The sequence below is a fragment of the Electrona antarctica genome (genome assembly GCF_951216825.1).
Source record: "Electrona antarctica genome assembly, chromosome: 6".
Taxonomy (NCBI): domain Eukaryota; kingdom Metazoa; phylum Chordata; class Actinopteri; order Myctophiformes; family Myctophidae; genus Electrona; species Electrona antarctica.
In genome coordinates this window covers 22,747,473-22,760,019 of record NC_136811.1, presented here as the reverse complement: position 1 = coordinate 22,760,019, position 12,547 = coordinate 22,747,473, and the positions used below count along the sequence as shown (strand labels likewise).

The 12,547-nt window shown below is 41.9% G+C and overlaps 1 protein-coding gene across 1 annotated transcript in view; it reads right to left on the bottom strand.

Moving 5' to 3' along the window:
- Positions 1 to 232: 232 nt before the first annotated feature.
- Positions 233 to 12,547, bottom strand: part of gask1a (golgi associated kinase 1A) — a gene marked incomplete at both ends in the record, with an annotated part of 24,300 nt that continues 11,985 nt past the window's right edge. The window contains 2 exons of the mRNA XM_079503685.1: positions 233 to 437; positions 1,450 to 1,553. Coding sequence (XP_079359811.1) covers positions 233 to 437; positions 1,450 to 1,553 — 309 coding nt within the window. The remainder of the gene's footprint in view (positions 438 to 1,449; positions 1,554 to 12,547) is intronic.

Below are 12,547 nucleotides of genomic sequence, written 5' to 3'. Positions count from 1 at the left end.
GAGGAATCGAAATCCCAGTCTCCACTGTGGCGGGCAGGAACCTACCCTTACAACACCCGGACGGCCCTTGTTTCATGCGGTTTTAAGAGATCATTAAACTTTATTTCTCTCTTCACTCTGAAGTCACAGACTGCTGTCAAGACAGTTAAGAGCTTCCTTTGCTTCAGTCTTATCGGTCAGCTTATCATTCTGAAGGGTGCGCTTGTTTTGTACTTCACTCCGGTCCATTAAATCACAGATCCCTGTTGAGTCTGAGCTTCTTGTCCCTGATGTGCTGCAGTATAATCTTCCCTCTCTGCTCCACAGTGTTGATTAGTGACCTGAGGCCCCTGGCCCCACCATGGCTCTCCCAGAATTCCCTGTCCACGTAAAGTGAGTGCAGGAGAAGACTCTCCAGACAGCCTGACTGGAGCACTGATACTGCTTTCTCTGGAAACCTGATAAACAGCAAAAAAAACAGCAGAAAAACAAACAAAACAGAACAATAAAGCAGTTAGGACCGTTTCAGTGAGTTTATTTACATGTTTTTACTTGTTAAGTTAATGTGTAGTTATAAAAAGCATTTAATTACTTTACTGAGGTGTACCTTACAAGTAATTTGATCGGCAGGTATGAACAGGTTTGGGAGTGGCCCCTCAAGTACTTTTTCAACTGTGTAGGGACATGCATGCTTTCACAACAATATACAATAAAACCTTAACACATAGAAAGGTTTTGTTATGAAATAAATATAAGCAAAGTACTCAATACTTAAATGATTGTATACTGTATAGGCCCATATAAAAATATGTATACATATTTATGTTTTTTATTTTTATTTTGTTACCTTGCCACATATATCTGAGTAGAAATAATATTAGACAGTATTTCTGTTCTGTTTCAATGTAAGCACTGGCACATCCTGTTACTCATAGAGATGGTTACTCATACTGCATGACAGACAATAGGGAATTTGTATCAGACCAAATTCATCTCACTGAATAGATGAGTCTGGATAATAGATAATTGAATCAGCCAGACATTGTACCAAAATCCTAACAAGCTTCCAGTGGACATTTCTGTAGTGCTGATTGGAAAGCTGCCCACCAGACAAAATGTTAAATTAGTTTATGCTGAAACTTATTTTTTTAAATCGCTGCTTTTATCTTACGTCGTCTACATTCCGGCTGCCACCCGTCTCTCCGGTGGTCACCAGACTATTCCTGGTTGTCATGTAGTCTATTCCTATGAGTCACTAAAAATAGAATAACTAAAACAACAATTATTTGTTCGGTCCGAAAAATTGTGTTTGTTGTCATGATTTGTCACAACTCGAGTTGGCTTTGTACAAGGCTTAAAAGGTCTTTAAATAAATACTTTTTGAAATGTCTATGAGGAAAATGAACGGGGAATCATTTCCTGGGCCCTGGTAGGGGGAGGGACTGTGACGCTCTATAGTTGTGTACTCACTCATCTATGCCTTCAACCAGTCTGAAGTTGAGGTTGTCAGTGGGATGGTGTGGTCTGCCTGAATTATCTATGAACACCAGTCTGGAGGGATCTGCCTTCCTCACCTAGGAGACACACACACAGTCAGACTACAGTACAGTATCGTTGCTGTCGGGTGGAAAGTTGGAAACCTTCCATGTGTCCAAAACCGTGACATTGTGTTCCAATGGACCCAATGGAGTTATTCTTGTGTCACTTGTTTATATTCAAATTTGTTCAGAAATAGAGAATATAGCCAAGCTACACGATAGGCTATGTTCACTCCCTTTGCGTGACACTGTACGACAAAGTGAGGCATTACTAAACACAAAAAAGTATAAAATTGAAATATGGAGATGCAAGGTTTCTGCTTGACAGGTGACAGCAACAATAATATTACACCTCAGTTCAATGTTATTTAACAAAACATAAAAATATAGGCATAAACATGAGACATGTAAACATAGGTACCGTAATAATGATAAATGTAAACATCAGTAAAAAGCAGAAACGCACCAACGTTCATTAAACACAGCAATAAAAAACAACGCACGCATGCACGCACGCACGCACGCACGCACGCACGCATGCACGCACGCACACACGCACGCACACACACACACACAAGCCTGCCTGGGTGGAAGAACAAAGGCGTTGTTCTATTTCAACAGCCAGAGAAAGGCTGATGTTTCTATTAGCTATTATTAATCCTCTTCAATGATAACATGGTAGGCAGGTTTCTGAACTGTCCATAGCTCACCAATGAGACACAGAATGAATAGATGGAAATTGTGCAATTTTTATAATGAGCAATATTTAGGAACAATTACATGAAGATACAGTTGAAAATGGGTGAAGTGCTCCATTATTAAGTGCTGTATAGACAGGCTATTAGCAGGACTTTGAAGGTGATTCTGTATTGTACTGGGGGTCAATTAAGTGATTTCAGTGCCAGAGTAAATACGGGAATAATTATGTTAAAACTTTCATGAATAGGTGTAAGGACTCTAGCTGCTGCATTTTGAATGAGCTGTCCTACTTGTTTGGATAATCATGCAAATAGAGCAGAACATTATCTAACCCTCTGGTTCCCAAACCTTTCATCCTGAGAGTCAAAACAGAATTAAGAACTTAAGCCCTAATTAATACTGAAAATAGCCCATCAACTGGCTGGCTGGCTGGCTGCCTGGCTGGGTGCCTGCCTGGGTATGAGCACGAAAACAGCATGGCTGTTTTTCACCACCTGTGTGCAACCTAACACACACACAAACACACAAGCACATATTAACTAGAAAGGTCGCAATTTTAAAAAATTGCAAAGTGTGGTTGCCGCAGTGGCTTACATATGCCCCTCCCACTGATATTACCAGCCAATTACAATGGCTCACCCCTGCGGCCATGTGTAAGTAATTCGGAGGGGATTTATCCCCCCAAAAATCATTTTTCTGCATGAAACTGTTAAATTTTTCGCATTTGCGGCGCCCCCTATGGATGAAAATAGAATCGCTTTTGGCTTTTGGTTGATTAAACCCCCCCGGACATGTGATTCAAATTTGGGATGGATTGGACATTCCATTCGTGATATCTGGCATTTTTTGTAAAATAGGCCCCTCCCACTAACTTTGGATGACGATTAAGGCCGAACGATACGGACAAAAAAAATTCTAAAAATCTGAAAAAAATGTAAAAGCGGTCCGATAGGTCCAGAGATCATGTGTACCGATTTCTGTGAGATTCGGACAAAATCTGTAGAAATAGAAAATAAAGGTGTGTTTTGAAGAAAAATCAAAATGGCGGAAAATCTATCCTGACGCAAATGGGCGTGGCCTATATGGGGAGATGCGTCATGGCCCAAGGAACACAGGGAGAAAGGAATTTTGAATTTACGACCTACGGTTCAAGAGTTATAAGCCAAAACATAAAGTGGGCTGTTATAGCGCCACCATGAGGCCGACCGATATAATTATAAGTGAATTAATTTTAGTAAGTATTACGAATTATCCCTCCAAGTTTTGTAACTATAGCCCTTACGGTCTCCGAGGAAAAAATACTTGAACGTGATTTTTCGCATTTTCCCATTCATGTCAATGGGGAAATTTTATTCACTAATAAATTAATATCAATTAAACTATACAATATTTCTCTTAGAAACGAGCAAGCACACGATTCCCGATTTTTCCGGTCAATTTGACATATGGCTCAAGTGCGTACAATCAAAACTGTGGGAGGAGTAGTACTACAAAGTTTAGGGTTACTCCAGTAAATGAAAGAACTAGAAAGAGGCAATTCTGGGAAATTGCAAAGTGTGGTTGCCTACATCGCATTCATCGCACCGATGTTGTTGGCGACTTGAGGAGTCTGCCATGAGGTGTTGCGTTAGAGGGAGGTCAAGGCCAAACAAGGCTAGATATGGAAATGGTTTAACAATTCATGCATCAGGTGATGCATGGTAATGCATACGGTAATTGGCTATCCATGGCTATTCATAATTGCATTTCCAGAACAATGGAGGGGGATGAGGTATTCATTGTCCTGAGTTGATCAACAACAATAACAAACTGGTTTTAAATGTTCTTATATGAGAAATATGGTAAAATAAATATGGAGTGCAGGTTCAAAATGTTCTAAGTAAACATGAGTTGAGATATCCACATACTTCTGGGCATGATATCCATGTGTTGGGATGATGATGATAAAAGAAACACTTATTACTTATTATGTATTTGTTAAGATTGATCACAGTTTAATACTATTATTGTTGATGCACCAATGTCTTTTGCATTGGGGGTATGGATTCATGTTAGTGTTCATTTAGGAAATGTTGGAGTGTTGTTTTCGTTGTTTTATACTGCATATATTTATAGCATGTTAGTCATGTTCAGTGTGATTTATTGGTTTTTCTGTGTAATTGGCTCCCCCTAGTGTTGACATTACGTCAAATACAGCATATTGAATTGTCTTTATTTTGAATGTATAATAACGGGAACATGAACTAACCTGAACTAACATCTTAACAGAGTAGTAAAAGGATTAGTATTGTAAACAAAGTCTTCTCAAACTTCCCCATACAGAGATTTGCATAATTGGGGTAGCAGGGACTTCCCATGCTTACCCCTTGACACTGAAGATAACTTGAAATAGTTTCTATTTAGAACCAATTTAGACAATTCATGCAAAAACTCGTTGGGGGGTATCAACTTCTGTTTGGTTAAAATAATATGAAAGAGCATTGAGGCTTTCTTGATTTGATACATGTGTATATAAATAAGTAATGTCTAAACTGCAAAGTAAGTCACTCGATTGAATACTCTTTATGGACTTCAATTTATTAAAAAAAATCTGTGGTGTCTTTCTATACTATGTATACATAATGATACAGGCAATTGTTACTACTACTTCTAGAAATACTACAAAGTACCACATAAATATAAACATTAAAACATAAAAATAACTGGCATACTACACAATATCCCATGGTATTCAGTGTTGGAATTTTACCTTGTGGGAAATAAAACTAGTACTACTACTGTTAATGCTATATTACAGTACTACACAAATAGAAAAAAACAAGTACTGGCATGCTACAGTCAATTACAGAACCAAAAAACGTAAATCAGTGCCATGTTACACAACATTGTGTTCCTGAGATGTCTGTTGCGACATGGCACTTTCTGTGTTTATGGAAAGGTTTTCATTTATTTTACATATATGACATATATGGATTGGTGTACCATTCAGGTTCAGGAAACAATGCAGGGTCAGGAATTGTATGGAAGTTCAAAGTGCATCCTATGAGAAGCATCAGGGAAAAAAAGAAGATATAGCTATCATGGAGTTGGTCGTGTTACAACAGTGCAATATTCCTATGTTTGCTCCTCAATCACACAAAACATATAAGAGAACAGTATAAACTGGTATTGGTATATAGGTCAATAACAAAGATCGGTGACAGTGTATATATACACTTACCTTCAATTGTGATTGGTTCCATGCTATCTATATATTGTTGTAGTTCAAGTGCAAGGTTTTCAGGTTCGATGTCTTTAGAGCCAACAGAAAACATGAATTCAGATACTTTAAAAGACATGAATACACAAAATGGCAATGATGCAAATAAACACACACCTTCGATAGTTATTGTGGTTGTTTCTAATCCTAACCCTAACACACACCTGGAATATCACGGCCTTGTAAGGTATCCAACTGGTCACGTAGGCGTAGCATCATGAATCTGGAGTGTGTCAGTTCACGCCGTGCCAATTGTACACGTTTGTTTGCTTTTTCAATGTGGTGCTGTATAGCAGATTTTTCATTATTGTAGTCCGACCAGTGTGGCAAAAAGTCTTTGACACAAGGTGTGGGATGTTCTGCAAAGGACAACACTTCATCTGTGAAGTGATATGTCAGGTTGGCTAATGACTGTCATTTGTTGGTTTTCAATGGCATCCTACAGTAAAAAAGATAAAAAGTAATAAGAAACAAAAGTTACAACCCTGTATAAGTACCACATCAACCATTTGTAATACAATGCTCATATTGGCTGGAATCAATCACACAATATGAGATATGCGCCAGGGATTATGTGAAACTAAGTGTTAATTATCATTATCACAAGTTTTATAGATTATTGAGAAATGACATATGTAACTGCTTTACCTCAATGGGGAAGGTGCAGTTGTCCATGAAAGAAGGTTGCAACGGCTTCAGGTGTGCAGGAAACAGCAGTGGTGGTTTATCCAAGGGAGAAGTGAAGGTGGGAGAGTACGCCTATGAACTGTTGAAGATTATCGTGTCCTGTGACACGTTCACAGCATTCGTCTGCACATTTGAGTTAAGTTGAGGGCTTTTTGCACTTGTAGCACACCTTTGAAGGGATGGTGGTCCACAACGAGTCCACAACCACCTCAGGTTGTCCAAGGGGAAAATGTCATTGGTGACTTTTAAGAGAGCAATTTTGATGCTGTGTGATTAACGAAACCTGAATTTTGGTCTGTGGTAGACTTGTGTTTGGAGATAAGCACTTCATCCTGTGATCAACAACTTTGCCATCCACCTTTTGGGGAGCTTGATCCAGAAGTTAGTTAGTCATGATTGGAGGACAATACGCAATATACAGGCTCATGATAGCTGTAGTAAGTACGTAGTACTCCAGACTGTAGACATTGCTGTGGTCTTGAGATGTATATGTGATCCAAAAGCGTGCCCTTCTCAGTGGTGGCCTCGTTGATCACTTGAATGTATCCTTTTGACTCCAGGAGTGTCGCTATGGGCCCACCTACAGTAGTCAGTAGATTTTCGTTGAAGTCTCCACAGACTACAATGGGATGGTGGTCCATCATTTCTAAGGAGTCCAGAAGCGCCTTCAGGTTGTCCAAGAATGGGTGATCGTAACATGGTGGTCTGTACACAGCAGCGATCAGAAGCTTGACAGGGGACTCTATCTTGACAACCACAAACTCCAGGTTTGTCACATTGTGTAGGTCACGCTCTTCAGCAGCGTGGAAATGGTTCTTCACATAGATTGCAACGCCACCACCATTTTGTTCTGCACGTTTGGGGATGCTTGTGTACGAGTCGCGTCTGTTGCGACTGAACATGGTGTATCCATCCAATTGGAGGCTGTCAGCAACAAAGGAGCCGGTGAGATGAGTTTCTGTTAGGCACAGGACATCTGCAAGTGTAAGTTCGTGATGACGTTTGATGTCCTGAATGTGAGCCGGTAGATTTTGCGTGTTGTGATGGACAATGCTGACAGTTTGCGCTTGGCGTGTTGTTGCTTGATACTTCAACAGTGGCATAACATTTTCCAGTGAGACGGTCTTCATGGATTGCAGTGCAAGCATGATGTCTGGATCAGCATAGATTTTCTTATCATTAAAGTCAATGATGTGCAATCCTTGCAACGAAGTTGTCCTACTGAGGGCAACATAGGCCATGCCTGGTTGAAAGATTCGTTTCAAGGAAACCACTGCGAATTCTGTAGTCATGCCTTGGACTTTGTGCACAGTGCAAGCATATGCCAACTTTATAGGAAATTGCCTGCGAACCACATTTTCGCCAGTCAGGGATTCCTCCATTCTCTCAATGTACACTTGTGTGGCGCCAGGTGTTTTCCGGTATTTCTGTCCTGCTTCCGGCCTGTCTAATGCCAGCCAAAGCTTGGTTACTGTAGTTCCGTGCATTTCTACAGTATCGATCTTGCCAAATGTGCCGTTTACAAGACCATCCTCTACATCTATGTTCCTGATGATCATGACAGGTGCACCTTCTGCAACTTGCAAGTTGTCAAGAAGATCCTTCTGCTGTCCTGTACAGGGTTTGGCAAGTGGGGTCATCTGGTGATTCCCTTTACCTGTCCTGGTGTCGTTTGCAGGTATGTTCACAATGTTGGAGTGGAGGTTATACAAAGATTTTGTGTTGTGTTCAGCTACTTCTTTGTTGGTTGAGAAGATGTGGACAATGTCCTTAGGACAACGATCACGCTCAGTCACTCTCTGAGTAAGGAGATCTTTGTCTGCGTCACTCAACGGATCGCTCTTTGCTTTGACCCTCAACCTATTCAGAAGTTGTGCGTAGGGCACATCATTTTTCTGTCGCATGATGTCCGTCAATGTGATCATCTGAAAGTGTTCATTGAAAAGGTCTGGAGCGCCTTCCTCAAACACGCAGAGTGGTTTCCCTTTTCCCACTGGAGGGAGTTGGTGAAAGTCCCCTACAGCAAGTACGGACATGCCACCAAAAGGCCTCTTATTGCCTGTGATTTCCTGCAGTCTCCAGTGGACATAGGAGAACAATGACTTTGGAATCATTGATACCTCATCCACAATGAGGATTTGAGCATGTCCCAGTTTTCCTCTCATGTGATCCAATTTATTTCCCAGTCCTATGTAGGGTGGAATCAGGTTTCTTGGCAACTTCAAGAGGGAGTGCAGTGTATTTCCTGTGATGTTGTATGCCGCAGTTCCTGTAAACGCAGACAGCAAGACTGTGGGCATAGATGCATCTATGTCTTCATACAGTCTCGGGAGTCGACGGAGAATCTTTGTAGCCTCACCGTAGATGGACCTTATCAGGTGAGATTTGCCAGTTCCAGCACCCCCAGTGACAAAGAAAAAGAACGGTTCTGGGTTCTGCTCATTTACGGTCTTGTAGCACCAGTCTCGTACAGAGTAAAAGATGGAGGCTTGCTTCTGGTTGAGGTTTTGATGCATGGTACGTAGATAATCCTCTGTCATTTGCGGGGCCGATACGTGATGTGCAATTTGTCCCACATCTTGACAGCTGAACTCTGGCACATCGTCTTGTTCGTCGTCTGCTACTGGATTTTGTTGTTCTTCAGCAAGACATTCCATGCGTTCTAGCTCATTTTCTGGGGCAATGTGGGCCCAAGCATCTTCAGCAGGGCCATTCTTCCAGAATTCCTCTATGGCGTCGTCCACTACTTGACTGTGTTTTTCAAACTTCTTCCTGTTCCTTTCAACAATTGACTTTGCGGAGCAAATCTCGTCCGTCCCAGGTAATCTGACAGACGCTGAGTCGTAGAATTCCTTGTAAGTGGGAAAGGTTTCAGTTTTCAGTGAGGCTTTATGGCGATGAGGAAGGTAAACTTTAAGCAAGTTGCCGTAGTATTTCTCAGGTTCCTTCTCTTGCGAAAACTTTGCATATCTGATGATGGCATGGTTCTTTATGCGTTTCTTACATGCTCCCTTTTGGCCACAGAGCATCTGGACACCATCCTTTTTAGCTTCCGCACCGTATAAAATTCTGTACTCGGATGCAAATGTAGCTAGACACATGGTCTCAAACTCAGGTGTTTTGGGTCTGGCGTTGTATTTCTCCAGAAGTCCTGTCATCCACACTTCGTTTGATTCATCTGGTTTATTCTGCAGCGAGCTGAGTGGGAGGCTCATTTTCATTGCGTTGTCATCCGTCGGGAGGAAGATAACTTTACGTGAGCATTCCTTCAAATGCAAGCTGCAAGTCCTGGCCACTGCCTCCTGGGAGCTAACCTGTCGGTTTTTCACGTAGGAGTGAACAAGTTTGTTCATTGCATCTCTCTCTGAGACTTGCGTGGAGTCTATGCCAACTACCACTTCGTTGAGAAGGTTTCCCATCTCATGTTCTGCCTTGGATATGTAGGACAGCATATATGAGATACAGATATAGTGGTCCAGGACAAACTGGATATCCATGTTAGCATTCCAGGCCTTCAGCAAAGTTGGGTTGTAGTTGTTCACAAAGCAGTCCTTCACTCCACGCTTCATCAAAAGGATATGTGTCTTCCTCATGTGTTCAAGACAGCTGTCGTACTCTTGGTGAGTCAAATTGCATTTTGTCAGCAACTCTGACAGGTCCGTCACTTCTGATGTGGAGTCCATCAGCATATCAAACAGTGGTTTGAGTTTGCCCAAAGCAGCTTGTGTTCTGGCTGTCTGTTGTGTGGCTTCCTTTGTTTTTGCTGCACTTTCCTTTGCTGCATCATTTCCTCCCATTGTGTCATTAGCCATATCTTCATCTGCTTCTTTTTCAAGGTGTTCTGTGGCTTCCTTAGTTGGATCAACTGGATTTGGGTTGGTTATCCATGTTTTGTCAACTGGTGGCTTTGGAAATCCAAACCTACATGTCTTTTTACCTTTCCTACAGGACTTTGTATGGTTTCTGCTGTGCATCTGAACTTGTAGAACAATTTGGTAAAGTACGGGATCTTCGTTTGGATCAGGCAGCTGGCACGAAATGTAGCGGTCTGCAAATTTGCATATTTTCTCGTCTGAGTCTTCTCCAAGAACCGGAGCGCCCTCTACCCACATTAGTGCATGAACATGAGGCGACCCTCTTGCCTGATACTCGATGCGATGAAAGAAATCGATGATGTGTCCGAGTGGTAGTGCGTCAGAGCGTAGAAGTTTTGAGTATGTAGCATGAACACGCTTGTCAAACATCCTCATGGTAGTGACTGCATTGCTTCTGAGGATGTCACATTTCTCATTCCAGTCCAGGTTGTCAAAATTCACTATTTGGCCTTGTTGTGCTTTTATTGCCTTTATGACTTCTGGCCATCTGAATTCTGCAGCACTTAGGGTCACAAAGAAAGTGGGTGGGCCTAACTGACGGACCATAGCAAATAAATCAAGCATTGTCTTGTGCCAGAAAGCTGGAGTCCCCCTCATTGTTACCATGAATCTTGTTGCATCTCGACTTTTGACCAGCCTCTCAACTTCATGCTTGTTTTTCAACATCTTAATGTTAATTCTGCGACCGTCTTTGGTGTAGGGTTTGCCTTTCCTTAAGTGAATTGACATGCTGTTTCTTGCCAAGTGTGTCTCTGTGACAAACTGTGCAAAGAAGAGATAGCTTTGGTCTTTTGCAAAACGTCCGTCAACACTGAAAAGTCTTGCATTAAAGTACCTGCTTGGGGACAGTTTGACTGTTCTCTCCCGATCCAAAGTGTTCTCTCCAGTTGGAAACAATGTAGGGAAGGCCTTTGCTTCGAGGTTAGGGACTGTGCTGTAGCTGACAGGCCTGTTTCCTTCGGCGGGGGCTATGGTGAATATGCCATCTCCATATGTCATCATCTCTTGTCCAATGTCATCCGCTTGCAAGCAACTGTCTAGGCCATGTCCAGGTCTAAGGACATCTTGCTCATCTTCAGCATTGGGTGGATGTTGATTCACCGTCTGTGATGGGTCGAGACCTTCAGTGGCATTTGCTACTTCAATCATTTCGGCCTCATCACAACTATCCATGACTTCCTCTGTGGCCATTTGTTCAAGCTGGGCCTCCACATCATCATCATCGATGCTCTCATCATCCTGAATTGTGATGTCTCTGTAGTCGGGGTGTGTCTCCTTGAGTTTTCTCAGGCCTCGCACAACATTCGTCATATTGACAGTGTGAAACAATTGGTGGCCTTTGTAACGTAGACGTCTCTTTAGCTTCACTCTGTACAAGCCGGATGAGTCAATCCTTCTGGGTAAGGCGTTTACTGTGGCTTCCACTTCTGATGGCACACACACGACAGCACCAAGAATTGCTCCCTGCTTGCCTTTAGGAAGTGTGAGAATCTTGGCAAATGGAATGTCTAATGCCATCACTTGTCTTTCAAGCACATTCAGTTGGCAGAGCTCTGGAGGAATGGGTGCAAGTTCTAAATTGTTTGCAATAGCGATGTCTGGCATCCTTCCTGCTTTTATAGTTGCGTTACAACATTTACATATCCACTCTTTTCGCCTTTCTTCGGGTACAGTGCATTCTTCTGGGCCTCCGCATTCATTGTCACATAAATGAACGTATGTGCCTGTCAAGCAGGCAGAAACCATGGCAGGGTTTTGTGTGTAATTTGCCCGAACACAACTGTCCACTTGATCAAAGAAAAGTGCCCGATGGCATGTTGTGCACACAAAAGTAGGGCCATCTTTTATGACTTCATGGAAAAGCGCTATAGCAATTTTTTGTTTTTGACTTTGTTCTGCAGTAGCGACATCTTTTCTGGCTTTTTCTGCTGCAATAGATATAGCTTTCATCTTTGATTCTTCAGAGCGCACTCTGAGCTGGATTTGACATAACTCATTGTATTTTCTTCTGATTTTCAATGCAGAACGGATGTCACGGCGCATCTTGAATAATGGGTCCGTTTTGGATTTATAGGCCATGTACAATTTCATGCGTTTCCTGGTCTTTTCCCTGAACTGTTCATCTTCATTGAACCTCCTGTGTCCATAAGCCTTGGCATAAGCCTTCTGTTTTTTTCTGAAGTCTTCATCTTCATTGAACCTCCTGTGTCCATAAGCCTTGGCACAAGCCTTCTGTTTTTTTCTGAAGTCTTCATCTTCATTGAATCTCCTGTGTCCATAAGCCTTGGCACAAGCCTTCTGCTTCTTTCTGAACTCCTCATCTTCATGATACCTCCCACGTTTATAAGCCTTCCGTTTCTTTCTGAACTCCTCATCTTCATGATACCTCGCGCGTTTATAAGCCTTCTGTTTATTTCTGAACTCTTCATCTTCATGGTACCTCCCGTGGATATATGCCTTCTGATTCTCTTTGAAGATTACATCTCTGCTGTATTTTGCATTCATGTATG